The 15,835-nt window shown below is 38.1% G+C and overlaps 1 protein-coding gene across 4 annotated transcripts; it reads left to right on the top strand.

Annotated features, from left to right (window-relative positions):
• The first annotated feature begins 48 nt into the window (after positions 1 to 48).
• On the top strand, positions 49 to 13,355 carry DCUN1D2 (defective in cullin neddylation 1 domain containing 2). Of its 4 annotated transcripts, none has more exons than XM_072412401.1 (7): positions 49 to 150; positions 7,089 to 7,305; positions 8,272 to 8,440; positions 8,963 to 9,093; positions 9,939 to 10,021; positions 10,794 to 10,890; positions 11,563 to 13,355. In XM_072412401.1, exons 1-7 carry the CDS (start codon positions 97 to 99, stop codon positions 11,640 to 11,642), a joined length of 831 nt encoding a protein of 276 aa, XP_072268502.1. In that variant the 5' UTR covers positions 49 to 96; the 3' UTR covers positions 11,643 to 13,355. The 4 variants fall into 4 exon arrangements, with proteins under 4 accessions (XP_072268502.1, XP_072268493.1, XP_072268484.1 ...); XM_072412392.1 differs by lacking the exons at positions 49 to 150; positions 11,563 to 13,355 and adding exons at positions 206 to 353; positions 11,261 to 11,555; XM_072412383.1 differs by lacking the exon at positions 49 to 150 and adding an exon at positions 209 to 353.
• Positions 13,356 to 15,835: the final 2,480 nt, after the last annotated feature.

Here is a 15,835-nt window from a genome sequence, read left to right as displayed (position 1 = left end):
CCCCGCCTGCCACATTAGTGTGGATCTGCGTGGAAGCGACTACAATTCCCGGCGTGCTCGACAGCAGGGGGCGGGCTTTCAGTGTGGTGACTGCGCATGCGCGCTGACACCTCCGAGCTGTGGAGTTGGGTGATCGGAGGAGATAAAATGGTAGGTTTGTGGGCAGAGGGAAGTGTGTGTGACACCGGGCTAGTACCGGAGGCCATGGTTACTGAGCGGCAGGGGAAGAGGAAAGTGGCGGCGGCTGTGTCTTCCTATGTGGGATCATGGAGGAAGGTCACCCTGCTGACAGGGAACACAACACCGGGGAGCAGCAGGTTTACTCACCTGGATGGCCGCAGCCTGAGCAGACGGTATGGCAGCCCCTATATTCGGCCTGTCAGCCGGCCTATGGAGGGGGGAGGCCCTGCTCAGCACTGTGTGCCGGATACAATACAAGTTTCCAGCACACAGCCCTCCCATATCACTCCAATGTAAATACACCACACACCATTCACTACAGGGCAATAACATTGTACATGGCAACTGTCTATGCTGGTGTCATCAGCCGCTTGGGTGACACTTTATATGATAAATAGCCCCGGCCCGCTTTCCTGTAGTCACATTACCCATATAAACTCCATAATATTCACTTATTTCATGGTGGTCTTCAGCTTCAGCATTATGTTGTGTCATGAAGGCCATTGTTAGCCCTCTTCTAGTTATGAGGTGACAACATTTGGTTTAGATTTGGTGACTCTAGTTGGCCGGGCTGAGCCCCACGATGCAGGCTGGTTTATTGCTATCACCCCCTCTGCCATGGCACACGTCTGGGTACAGGGAGACCAGAAGTAACTAAAGAAGATCGGCAGCACTGAGACAACAAAGGCTGAAAATAAGAGCTGACACACCGATCTATCACTGCATGATGGGTCGTGGTGTCATTCACAATAAATGGCACCACAATGTATGGTACAGGTTAGTGTGCTGTACATCAGTGCTACCCCTGCAGTATTCTCCCCAGAAATATGTTTAAGCTGTAGGTGGGTGGTGGCCCGCACAATTCTTCAGTAACCACCCAAAAAGCAGCCGGTTGGTGTGCCCAGCTAAAAATGGCTGGAAGAACAGTACCCTACCCCTATAGGAAGCCTGGACTGGGAAATAATAATAATTGCTGCCTAATGAGCTGATCCTAAGACTTGAGAATTAGATTTATAGCTAGTATGGGGGCCATGACGCCTGGCTCAGCCTGGGTCACTGACTCACAAAGCCCAGCTCCAGTATTTTTGTTTGGATGGTGGTCCAAACTTCTCTCTTTTATGTCTGTGTTTCCATTAGAAGAAATGCCTCCGTTCTGTTCTGCCTAGTGATGCCGGGGCAAGAACAGATGTCATTGGACTTAGAAAACATAGAGAGCGTGCTAATCCTGAGTTGTGCTAACCTTGTCCCCACTCATAAGATATTTATTACCTGGCAGGGAAGTGAAAGTAAATCTGCCAATGGGCATACTGTTACAAATAAAATTCCATTCAGTCCTTAAAAAAAGGAAAATTGGTTGCCGTTGGGTGTATACCAATGGCGGCTGTGGATTTCTTCCAATAAGTCATTGTTTTTTCTCCTTATGGTTCCTTTATCAGTTATAAATTTGATGAAATTCACCGTTGTGGCTTCTTCTCACCCAGCAATACATAAATGTGATCCGACTTTAGGATTTGTTTAAAGCAGAGTTCTAAATTGGGGACATCAGCTGTTGCATTGTGCAGGAATCTAATATGGACCTGCTGAGATGAAGGACATCTGTCTGAAGTTGGGTTAGGATTAGACTACATGGATGGTAGGCAGTGGTATTACTAGTAAGCAGCATTTCTCCCATGGCTGGCCATAGTCAAGGAAAGGAGTGGTATTTTATTGCCCAATAAAATCACAGCAATATTTTGGATGATCCTGGCGGTGGTTGCAGATCACCTATGTGAAGAAACTTTTAAGCAGAAATAAACTTGCCTCTCCACACTCCTTCACCAATCTCATATCTTCTCCTGGTGCTTTTCTGGGTTCAGGGTCTTTGGCCTTTTTGATCGGCCAGTTTGGAATGATGTAACTTCTGTTAACCTGCAGGGGAATTCATTTATTGCCAGCACCGAGATCACACACACATGTGCAGCTCAGGGTACATTTTATAGAAGCTTGCAAGCAGGCAGGTAAGTTTGTTTTATTTCAGAAGAGAGACAGCCTGCTCACAGTTGTTTGATTTTCAGGTTTAGTTCCACTTTATTTCCTGGGAGGTGATATCAGTATGGGCAGATATTTGTTGCAGCCCAGTTCAATCAGGTGACAGTTCATTGATTGTCTTACCTCATGAGGTCTCTCACCTCTGAACACTATGTCCCAAAGTCCATGCAGACGATTCTTCAAAAGAGCAGAGATTGTTAGTATAGGCTGGGAAACAATCTGTTTAGAATAAGTTTGTTTGGGTTTTTATTTGCGGTCTGTGTCCTGTTATTATTATTATTATTATTATTAAACAGGATTTATATAGCGCCAACATATTACGCAGCGCTGTACATTAAATAGGGATAGCAAATGACAGACTAATACAGACAGTGATACAGGAGGAGAGGACCCTGCCCTGTTGTGATGATTTCCCTGTTCCAGACAGCAGCAAGTAAGAGGAGGTCTCTCCAAAACAAGAGAGTATCACCTCATGAGCTAAAAAAAAAAAAAATTCCTCTGGATTTCTCCCCTCTTGCCTTTTGATCTCCTATCACATTCTGTTCCATACATGAAAGACAAAAAAATTGATAGTAAGGGGTAAAGGTTTGATAGTAAGTATATCCCTAACAGAGACCCAGACATCAATACAAACCTGACACCTCTCTATTCAATATTACCTATTGTCAGAAACCCAACTGCTTCCTGGGATCTTGTACAGCTGGCTATACTGGCCTATCAAAAAGAAAAAAACACCTAAACAGAAACCTCCCCCATAACATCTGGGTATCCATCATCATGGCTGATCAAGTCACATAAAAATACCATATAAGTTCTACATAATAATTTGAATCAACTATATTTTGAATTAAACTATGGTATTATTCATATATTTAAAAGGCAAATTTATATATTTACTTAGACCACGTGTTCTGTCCTATTTGATTATAGCTCACGAAAATTTGTCAAGAGTATATTGATTATATCTTAATAATGTTCCTCAATACTTACTATAGGCAAAAACATATTTTTTTATACCTTATTGTAATATATAATTCTAGTTGATTTCTATGTTAACATCATTGTAATATCTGTAGGTTTGGGAACTCAGATTACACTCCGTGCTTGTGTAACATTTCGCTTATGTACCACTACCCCTAAAAAAGCATAATGGGGCGAAACGCGTCGGGTAAAAAAAATGTCTAAACGACCAAATCTCTACCTGCAAGTCCAATATTTGGATGTATATGTGAACTATATGCTCGATGACTACTGTATAGCACCCTCCAGGGCCTAAAATTTAACTTAGTACTAAACCACAAGTACTCTACTGTACTGGATGAAAATTGTGATTTATTTATTATCATTTCTCAATAATTTCATTTGCCTCAAAAAAACCTTATTTTCTTTTCTTTGTTTAAACATTATGATCCAGGGTTGGCACACTTAGTCCTGTAGGTCAACCAATATAAAACCACCACCATTGACCTACTTATATGTACAAACCTGACACCTTCCCATACAATATACCAAATTAAAAAGGCTGTGGATACACTTTAGGTTTGTTGTTTGTATACTGGACTTATATTTGTGTATCCCAATATAAAATTAAGCAGAACTAAAGCCATGTGGCTCACCTATCCGCATTCCTGCGATGGGCATTGCCTTCTTAAAGCTCCTCTTCCAGACTATCTTCAACCATCTTGATTGGCTGTGCTGGGATTACATTCTGTAGAAGGGACATCTCCTGTTCTTTTTTGTAATAATGACCTGCCTGGTCATGCAAACTTAAAAGTGGAACTTTAGTACCAAGCACAACAATTGGAGCCCCATGAGATTATACTGAAGTAAACCAAAGCCAGGCACCGCCACTATTAGTGCCACATGTGAAGACTAGATAATAAACTGCCGATTCTGCTTGTGGCGAAGATTGGAACACCTTACTGGCATTGTTTGGCCCAGAGAAGTTACATAGTATGAAATCGCTATTTACCTATGACAGTAACTATATTAGTAGCCAAACACTTCTGAACATTTTAATTTATATGTAGTGTATAACCCCTAAGCCAAAGAGGATCTGCAGACAGACTAAGCTCAGGCTGCAGCATATCTAGGACTTCTCTTGGTTCCTGCGAGTTGTGGGCGACGATTAAATACATTTACTGGCAATAGATGGACCATACGTAGCATATGTGTAACCTTTTAAATTTTAGATATTCAGGGCATTTCTTTTTCTTTTAATTTGTGTTGTTGCATTGCTGTGACAACATGAGAGCGTTCATCATGATCTTTTTAGTACAGTTTATTTTAAATATAGAAGCTGAAATCAGAATTATGTGACCGCCAATCCATACATACATACATACATACATATATATATATATATATATATATATATATATATATATACACATACATACATACACACACATACACACACATAGTAGTCCCCTGTGGCTGTAGCGCTGATCACACATGAGTACATGGATTGGGGCTGTTGTGTGTCTGCACAGTGTCTGGCCCAGGCAGAGCAGTGACAGCAGGAGGTGGGGTTGCTGGTATTTTGAGCTCACACACAGGCAGCACTCATCTTTTCCTTTTTTGGGAGGCCATGTAGGTGTGTATAGAGGACGTAGCTGTGCCCCTGTCATCACATTATACTTCCAGGTTATTTGAATACAGCTTTAATGTATTACATTTGAGAGCATCGCTGCCAGTCAGAGCAGACAGGTAGGGATCAGCGTTTCTTCATTCGCTGTAGTGATATCCTGGGGAGGTCTCTTGTTGTTTTACCCAGAAGCTTTATTTTGTGGTCACTTTAATAGTTATTTATCGGTTTGCTTGGTGTTATAACTTTAAAAACGCTCCAGCTATCACCCATGCCTCTTAGGGTTGTGTTCATTGCATTTTTTAGGGTAATGGTTTGAGTCCCTCCCAGAATCTTCTCACACATGGGTAGTATTTATAGAAAAAAAGGAGCTATAGTGTAGCCATATGCTTATATAGACCAATCAGACTCTTCCCAGAAAATAAAAAAAAATTGATAAAATTTGAATTGCCAAACACTTTTTATTTTTAGTTTGATTTAAAAGCCCTATTATTATATTGTTTGTCAGTCATAGTTGTATATTTCCTTGTTATTTAAAGCAAACTTAAACTACTCTGCCAGCACCTAGGTTTTTGCCATGATTTGTAAGCCTGCACATTATATACAGCAATAATTACATTTTTTAGCTGATGTGTACCAGACTTGATGTGTTCGCTGTGTCATTCCAGATAGACAGATGTCGCTATTGTTTTTAATTAGAAACCTGACTATTTATAGCCAGCTTTATGCCCCTTCTAGACTAGCAAGCTGCTTTGCACCCAGGAGCAGCAGACTGCACCTCAGCTTAGTGTTGCCCATTCCTTTGTGGTGGAGCTCCAGTGTTTCCAGGGGAATAAATGCCACTGCTTGACCAGAAGCAACATGGTGCCTCCAGAAATTTTGCCTCATCGCAAACTCAACAATGTGAAAACGCTTGCACAAAGTAGTTCCCAAACTCCCCCATTCAGCTGTGGTATGAAAGTGGTTGAGACCTTCTTTGTACAAGTGTTTGCGTTGAGGTTACGGCCCAAAATGTGGTAACCTTGTTTCTGGCCATGCGGTTGCAGATAATATAACTCCTATGAACACGCAGGAGTTACATCATTAATGGCTGAAGAGGATCACGGTGGACCCGGAGAACTCTGCAATGAAGATGATGGACAGGTTCAGATCCTGAACCTGTCATTGGTGCAGGATGAGGTAAGTATGATAAAAGCTCACTACCCACCAACAACTTCAAGATGACCAATGAAGGCTATGTTCACACTGTTGGTAAGGTTGTGGTGCAGTCATCTCTTCCTCATTCCAGGAAATCACTACCTTTTGGAAGACGCCACATGTAGCTTCTGGCGTCTGCTCCATGGAGAATGAATGAGGGCAGCAATTGGCAGTACTAATACCGCTCACTGCCACCAGTTGTCAAATAGGCAGATGCTGGTTCTTTAAGAGGTGCCAGCCGCACTGAATTGCTTGATCCCAAAGCAGGGCTGAACCTGACCTCTCCTTGGGGCTGCTTTGGTAAACACACAGCAAGATGTTCACCACTTACATTTTGATGAACCCTATCTGTTTCTATTATTTTCACTGATTCTTTAGGTGGGCTTTGTTGTTAGAATAATTCTTTGCAGATGAAGCTGGTATATTCAATCAGCAGGAATCTTGATATCAGCTCTTTCGTTCCAGAAAAAAAAACTGTAATCTGTAGCAGAGAGGGTATAGTATATTGGGCTTTTTCATTGAAGGAGCTTCAATTTTGTGCACTCTTCCTAAGTCTATTTCACCCAAAAAAACAATGAGATTCATTGAAATTCACTTACCCTCTTTCACTGCATAGTAATAATGGTCCTGATTTAATAAAGCTCTCCAAGATTGGAGAGGATACACTTTAATTAGCGAAGCTGAGTGATCAAAGAAACCTGGAATCGATCAGGTCCAAGATTGAAAACATTTGCTAACAAATATCAAATGAGTTTAAGGAATACATTCTAGGTTTGCTCGATCACCCAGTTTCACTGATCCTCTCCAGCCATGGGGCCCAGTGAGTATTGTGTTTTACTGTGTAACCATGAACTATATGTAGCATAATGCTTTACCAAACTTTGGTTTGTTATTGATAGGGGTATATGGATGTTGTGCTTTGAGTTTTCAGATAGGACATTTTAGGCTCAGAAGAACAAAGCTTTGTTATGTTGATATGTTGCATAATACTGAAATGAAGCATGTGCACACTAAGACACCTAAATCTTTTTAATGAATAATATAAGCATACGTACAATGCTCAAACCACTTCTGCTGTTTCTTTTGCATCCCAAAGCATAAACTTAAGTCGTCTCAGAAGGACAAGGTGCGCCAGTTTATGGCATTTACCCAAGCTGGAGAAAGGACTGCAATATACTGTTTAACGCAGAATGACTGGAAACTAGAACTGGCAACAGACAACTACTTCCAAAACACAGCCTTGTACAGCAAAGAGTCAATGAAAAGCACCGTAGACAAAAAGAAACTAGAACAATTGTATAATCGTTACAAAGGTAAGGAAATAATGCTTTAAAATATCAGCTACACCTAGGACTTTGTGCTCCAGTATACTTTCATGTGCCTAAGATGTAGAGCATCTGGTTTTTTAGATGACTTTTTAGTTCATGTGTGTTTATTATAGATTGTGCAGTTCTGTATGATTGCCTGTGATCACATTCATTGACAATAAGGTCACATTAATAACTTGTTTTTCTTGTGTTGTGATTGCCCTGCTATGAATCTATAAAATCCTGTGGTACTATTCATCCCTATGGGAGATGTGCTGGCCAAATACCCCTCCATTGGTGCACAAAGCTGGATTTTTGTTCACAGCACGGTGATCTAATACAAACGGGTGTAAATGTAGCTTTACTAGGGAATCTAGACATGTTACTAATATTTAAATATAGATCTATATATTTTTGATAGTTTGCTACAAGTTGTCCAGTTGCCATGGTCTATAGTCATTGCATTTGTCACAAACAGGACCTAGGGGTTTTACTTATAAACCGGTAAATCTGACATACTGAGACATTCCCTGGTGGAGAATCAATTACTGCCATTAAAACACTTTGACCTGGAAAATTCTCCACCAGATAATATTTCAGTGAATGTCAGTTTCACTGCTTTATAAATAAACCTCCTAGACCTTTTAATGTGATTTAATCCTTTGCATTTCAATATTGGGTTGGATTACCTAATTCAGTTCCTAATTCAGTTTCTAATACAGTTCCAAGAAAACAAGGCATTCTCATCTCACAAAGTTATGTGTAAAGCTGAGGTGAATCTCCAGACCAAACCTTCTTTTATAGTTATGTATGGAGTTAGGGAGAGTTGAACTCTTTGTGCCTACATTGGAGAGATTAACCCTTCTCTGTGTACAGGTGACCGTTGTCATTTAGAAAGGAACTAAGAGGAAATAAAAATGTGTGAGTTGTCTCTAAAACAAATAAAATAATGTTCTTTTTTTCTTATTGCAGATCCACAAGATGAAAATAAAATAGGCATAGATGGAATCCAATTGTTCTGTGATGATTTACACTTGGATCCAGCCAGTACCAGTGTATTAGTCATTGCATGGAAGTTCAGAGCAGCCACACAATGTGAATTTAGTAAAAAGGAGTTTATTGATGGCATGACAGAGCTTGGGTACGTTTCAACCACAAAAACACATCCACTCTGTGTATTGTACTTTCTGTCTTGAATATAGATAGGAATACAGTAGGTAAATATTCACTTGATATTATTGCAGAGATTGTTGTGCAGTTTAGGGGAATATTTTTTACATTGTAGTTTACCAATCCCTGTGATGACTGGATTCATTTTCTTTTTTAGGCTTTTTGCCAGTAACAACCCTACTGTCCTAATATAACAACATTCACTGATTGTACTGTATGTATAAAGGGGCAGTGGTGTCATCCCAGGACAGGATTACAGATTATCTCTAAAAAGTTTGTAGTAAACTTTGGACAGGCAACTTAACATTCTATAGCATAACAGAAATAATATGTTTACTTTCTGTACTCTCCTAGATACCGCACATTTCTTTTGCACATGGTTTCATACACTTTGTTAATGACACATACTATTTTATAATCAGATTCTGATTCTTTCATGTATCCGTTATTTTTTTATTGGTAATCTAATCTTTTTTTGTTTTGTGTTTTTCAGATGTGACAGCACAGACAAACTGCGGGCTCAGTTACCCCGGCTTGAACAAGATCTGAAAGATGCTCTTAAGTTTAAAGACTTCTATCAGTTTACATTTAATTTTGCAAAAAATCCTGGACAAAAAGGGTTAGGTAGGTATGGGTTTATGTAGTGCTGTTAAGCTAGTCATACTTTGCACAATGCTTTAGATTTTTAAACTAAAATGGGATCTTAACAATGCCTTCCATTTATAGTTGATATTTGGGCAGAATATTAATAAAAATGAATAAGGGAAAGCTTTTCTTTTTCATTGAAAAGAAAAACATTGTAACAATTAGAGTGTTATGTAAAAGCAAAACTCTAAATTTTAGTTTCAGATACCAGTTTTATTATTTTAATATTATTAATATTAATAATAAACAGGATTTATATAGGGCCAACATATTACGCAGCACTGTACATTAAATAGGGGTTGCAAATGACAAACTGATACAGTGACACAGGAGGAAGTGAAGAGCTTACAATCTTTCCAGATATTTTTTTAAGCTGGATGTGAAGAAGCTGTAAGCAGGTAATGGCACTTTTATTATTCCCCAACTGCTCAGTTACCACCTAACAGCCAGGTGGTTACTGAAAATTGCTGGGTGGTGTGGCCTGGTAAAAAGTGCTGGGGAGAACACTGGATACAATGTTGAAGTGCTAGAAACATTTTTGTATCTTTATTGCTGTCTGTTCCCCAGATAGAGCTTCACCTGTATTATTGATCCTTGTGACCATTGTCTCTATTGCAGAAAACCTATTTTGATATTAACTTTCAATGAAGGAATATCCCCTAGCTTTTTAAAGATTACTTCCTACTTAATGTCTGGCACAGAAAGAAAAGTGAAACTTTCTGAATAGCACACCAAAAAACCCAACAGGGGTCTTAACCCATTGATTTGGAGATATTGGATAGATTCATACCTTGTAGAATAATAATATATTTGTTACTTTTCAGATTTGGATATGGCAATTGCATACTGGAATTTAGTATTGTCAGGAAGATTCAAATTTTTAGATCTGTGGAATAAGTTTTTGTTGGTAAGTATTTCTTTTCTCATGTGACAAATTTTGCTTAGTGCTCCGCTGCCTAAAATTTGTTAAATAGGATGGTATTGCTACGTGTGACTATTGCAAATCACAGAACCGATGCACTGAGCATTTTGAATTCACATTTGGCCTTTTACTGTAGAGTTATTTATACTGAGGTCAAAGTCTTCTTGCATGCTATTATCTGACATAACATTATTAAACGTCACATGTGCCGAATAGCTCTGAGCAATGAAAGTTTTCAGCATTGGCCTCAGCCCTTTGAATAATCTAGCTGATGTCACATTTATAATTGCAACTTTAAAAATTACCCATTAAGCTTAGGTCCTATTGACAGGTGACTGCTATTTCCACACATTCTGTAAAGGCTTGTTCAGATGAAGGTTCCTGGGCAGCTCCTAGTGCTTCGCACATTGTTAGCCTCTCATTGCCCCCACCAATGTGGCAAATAACTGCCAACATGGCGTTTGAGTTGATGGAGTAAACTGAAAAGGGAGTTATTTGTATGTATATAATGCCATACTTTAAAATGGGCCTTTAAATTTAAGAAATTGCATAACTGTATATAAATGTTTTTTATGGGGTATTTTTGCCATGCTGAATCTTCTGGACAAGGATTTTTTGGTTGCTTTTGCTTCTAATAGGTTTAAGTTTAGATTTTAATGCAATTACCTATTAGTTTAGTATTTTCTGCCATTGTAGTATAAGATAGTTAAATGTGTGGCAGAGTGAATATTGGTTTTGTTTACTTTATTTGTTTCAGGAACATCATAAAAGATCCATCCCAAAGGATACATGGAACCTGCTATTGGATTTTGGAAATATGATTGCAGATGACATGTCTAATTATGATGAAGAAGGTATAGCCTTTGTAACAGTGTTGTAATGGCACTGTCTACATCTTGATGAATGTGGCCTGGTTTTATGAAGGCTTCCTTATGTTGATTCTCTGGCCTTGTTTTTTTAGTTCTGAATTCAGTTGTTGCATGCTTGTTTTGTCTTACTGAATCATAAAATACTGGAGTCAGAGGTTCATCATGACAATTAGTACTTTCAGTTGTCAGCATTTTTCTTAGCACTGGTTAAAATTAACCTAACTATCATTCAAATAGCAAAAATAACGTGAGGTGGGATCATACCATGCTTTGTCTCTTCTGCAATAATGTACATTCTCAGCATAGATTGGTGCAGCAATACATTAATTACTGTATGTATGTGTGGAAATTACAGCATCTCATCCAGACAAAGGAAGATGTTTAATGATCCCAAACCTGGTAGAAGACTAGGACACGGCTGGAATGCAGAGAGATATGTATACATTTTTACGATTGTGTCCTGCCTACAACAACCATGCAGCCAATAAACATCTGCTCTGACTTCGTTTTAGCTCAATAAAACTAGGTTAACCAGGGTAATATAATAGCCCTGAAGCTTTTACCTTTTAGCAATGACAGCATTTGTCTGTATTAGAATGTTCATCATTTTTACATGCTGTAGTAATTAATCAGTTATTTATTTTTTTAATCTTGCAGGGGCATGGCCTGTTCTTATAGATGATTTTGTGGAGTATGCAAGACCATTAGTGACAAGCGAAAAACGCAAAAATCTTTAACTATGAACTTTTGCAAAGGACTAGTGAAGCTTTTGCCATTTCATTTAGATAATGAAGACTGTTTTTCGCCAACAACTAAGAGTGTGCGCTCAGCAGTCACCTGGACATAAGGACATGGAAAATGCCACTGTCTGATTTCTGCCTTAGTACTTTGTGGTGGACGGCTTTTGGCAAGAAGTGAAGATCCCACAGTGGGAGTACTGGCTGTTTGTAGGATGCTGGCTTCATATCTTATATTGGTTGTATCCTATAGGATGTAGAGATTGCATGATTTTATACTTTGGAGCCGTTTAAATAGAGGCCATTTTATTAAAACAAATTCTAAGACAAAAAATGAAAGAGCATGCCATTCAGTTTACAAGCCAGAATAAACACCAGCAGTTACTGAACAGCTGTATTATATTGTATCTATATAAAAAGCAGTATTTGTGTTGTAAATTAAATCTCTAACGGAATCTTACATGCCATGTTGCATTTTTATTGCCATAGCTTTGATATCATGAATTTTTAGCTGTAAGTTTAACTAATTCTTTAAATGTGTATTTACACTACTTATCTCTTTAAGGACACTATATATATCTGTCTGAAAATAGGGAGAGCCTCTGATTTCATTATAGCGACTGCTATGCATATTAGCTACAAATAGGTGAAGGGCGCACACTGCTCACACTGGATAATAAAAAAGCATTTAGTCTCTACAATGTTACAAAGCCATAACTACAGAGTGAGTCATGCAGTAACCGCATGGACGTTTTTTTTAACCCTAAGCACTACACGTGGTAATGCATCAGTGTGCTGCAGTGCCATTCGTTTTGAATGGCACCCCAACACACTGCAATGCAGGGTAATGTACTTTTGTAGTTCACTGCTGCTATTGCGTGTCATGTTTCTATTTATTGCAATACAAAAATTCAGCAGGTACGATTTTAGCTAGTTGTGGTGTGTAAATTAATGGACAAGTCCTAATGCAATGTAAGTCAGTGCATGTGTGTGAAACACATTTACAGACTTGTCCAGTGCAAATGGGCCCCAAAGGCAAGATATGTTCTGTATTAGATCCCTTTCTTTCGATCCACTATTTGAAGGATATTGATCTCAATACACTGATCAAACAGATCTATTCTGTTAGCATACAACTTATAAGATTTTAGGTAATTTTGGTGTAAAGGATGATGTGAGTAAACTGCATGGGCATCCTCCCCCATCATGACCTAACTCCAACAATCCTTTATTGTTAGGTATTGCGTACCTCTTGGTCTTGTTACTCTTCTATAACTGGTGCCCTTGATTTGGCTAAATTTGACATATGGGGATCCATTTACTAAACAGGTAACTGCGATAAGTGAACCTGCATGCACTTCAAACCTCTGGTCATGGGCAAGAAAATTGATATATTTATTTAGGTTCCCCTGTACGTGTTTTGATGTTCGTGTTTACTTCTCCTCTGTTCTAACTGCAGTAAATCAGAACCTTAGTACAGAATAATAACATAATTAAAGGTTGGAAAGCCCTCTTGAATGAATCTCAACTTCAGAATGTTAATAGGATACATTTTCATGCGTTACAGACCACCATAAATCTGTGTTTGTTTAGTTTATATTATACTGGTTTAAATCTTCCCTATCTGGTACACAGGAATAAAGTTATGTTTCAGCCAGGGTTTCATTGTATTCATGTTTGTCACAATAAATTTGCATTCTAGCATCATATAAACTTACTGTATAAGTTCTGATTTTGTACTCTTTGGTTAATGGTACATATTGTAATACTACAATTAGAGGTATGGTGACTATAGAATCAAAACGCCCTTCAAAATAAATCTTTGCATTGCAGTCTAATGTCTTCTTAGAACAGAAGGTGTTCGTGTATCTCATTCAACCTTGTAGCCCAAAAATAATAGGATTACTCCTCATTATAGGACAATGAGCAGAACCATGGAAATCACTTCTTTATGACCAATTGTCAAGATCGTATCCAGAATTGTGTTTGTATGTTGCAAGTCTGTTTATAGGCTGTGTTTGCACTATTCACCAGTGTTTCTGTATGTGCATTTGGACATTTTTCATTGCTGCACCCCATTGATCTAAAATAATACTAATTTCCTCCTTTTTTTTAAATATGTAATAAAAAGAAACATGAAAATCTTCCATTTTAAAAAGGCTTTACTATGCTATATAATTATAAGTTTAATAATATTCTGTTTTACTAAAACATATGATAAAAGAACAAATAATCAGATGTTATCTTCATTGGAAACTACATGTCTGCTATATGCATCTGAAGTTTTCTGCAGACATTACCTTTATATAAAAGTCAAGTTTGGCCAAACTACTAATGTTTCTCCAATGTTTGTGTTGGACAATAGGATGGCTGAAAAAAATCTGCATATAACTTATAGCCTCCTATATCTCCAGATCTGCAGATATGTCATCGTATGTTTAGGTTGGTAAAACCTCAGGCATTGGATGACAAGTTTATTATATTGCTTTCTGGAAGTCTTTTTATTACTTTTTAGGTGTAGTGTTCTATTTAGAGTTAAAATCTAGCCAATATGTAGCCAATTCTTTTATTTGTGGACCTGTTAGGTTTTCTTGTCATGTTGGTTGTCCGCAGAGCAAGTCACCTCATTGGAAGATTTTCCTTTCCCTTCTGTGCATTACGACAAATGTAAAATTGTTCATTTTCAATACTTTTTTGCAGTGACGATGCAAAAAACAAAAACAAATAAAGGGGTACATCCCTTAAGTACACTACAGGCAATACAAATATAGATATTTGTAAGATATTCTTACTGTATGTGCCTATGTGTGAGAAATGCATAAATAAGCAGTTTTATAATTTAAAAAATGATAAAAAATTAGGCAATTCTCTGGAAAACTAGTTTTCCTATTAGGAAATATGCAATTGCTATTTTTTTTTTTATTAAATGCACTCATTAGGTGGGTCAGTGACTTGTGACAAGCCTGTAGGGTAGCTGCTCAGACAACTCAGACTGGCTGTAAGTGTGTTCTAAGTCAATGGGGTTTATCTAATAAATGGGTAGAAGTTATTCACTGATGTCATGTGAAACATGAGTAAATTAGGTGCCAGTCCTGGGAATAAAAGTGAGGGAGCTAAGCCTCTGATCCTGAATACCAATTATAGTCAAAGCAGTTTTCATCATTTTGCCCTGGGAGAGTCCAAATTGTGTTTGTAATCATATCCTAAGCAAAGCTGTCCACCATACCATTCACATCTCTGTGGTCCCACAGTTTTTCATGGCATTAATGGAGCTACCAGAGCTGCCATTGTGTCAGCAGTACATTAAAGCATCTTTATGCATTGCTTGTCCTCATTCTAGACTTCATGGCTTGCTCCTGTTTGTCACTTCCCAGCAATACTTTATTATGCACTTTTGGCATAGGGACATCTTTTTAATGGTTTTACCAAATGCACAAATTTTTTTATGTCTTTAACAACAAAGTGCCATTTATAGTAGTTTGCATTGCTAGAGTAAACATCTGCCATCTAAAAATCATCTGTATGCCTAAAAAAATGAAAACTGAAATGATTGTAGTGTAATGAATTGATTTAGCTTAAAACCCTTACCTTTCCGCCTGTTAGCCAGACTGATGTGTTGAAATGTAGTGTATTCATGTCTCTTTAATTTAACAAAATCCAAATTTCAACAAACTGCAGATTTCACCAGCAGATGTCCTACTTGTTCCTTTATTGGAACCTGGCAGAATGTCCTTTGTATTACTGTTGTGTAAAGAATACCCTGGAGAAAAAAAATGTGTTCTTAGCTTCAGCTTTCTTTTAATATAAAGTTCAAGTAAGTAGTCCTGATGCACAATTTTGCAAAACTGAGGATTCGTCTCAATGAGTAGACGCTGGTAGCTTGTTAGGTGCTTTGAGCCTAAATTTAAAAATACACTGGATTTACTAAGATTATATGCAATGTTGTTCATTTTCAATGATGAGAGCTCTATCTTGACATATATTTAAACTCCATAATGTAATTTGTTTCGAGACTTACTTTTACAGCATTATTGGTTTAACCTAACGAGGAAGAGGGTAACGTACCTTTGTACTTCCATCATCCATATGCTGTACATTTAGACACAATTGCACAGCCACTGTAGATGTTACGCATGGAGCCTGATACAACACACATGACTGTAAGGGCTACTGTCGGTGGCCATTGCTTCCTG

This window comes from Pyxicephalus adspersus, chromosome 1 (genome assembly GCF_032062135.1).
Source record: "Pyxicephalus adspersus chromosome 1, UCB_Pads_2.0, whole genome shotgun sequence".
Taxonomy (NCBI): Eukaryota; Metazoa; Chordata; class Amphibia; order Anura; family Pyxicephalidae; genus Pyxicephalus; species Pyxicephalus adspersus.
This window is presented reverse-complemented; position numbering and strand designations above follow the sequence as displayed.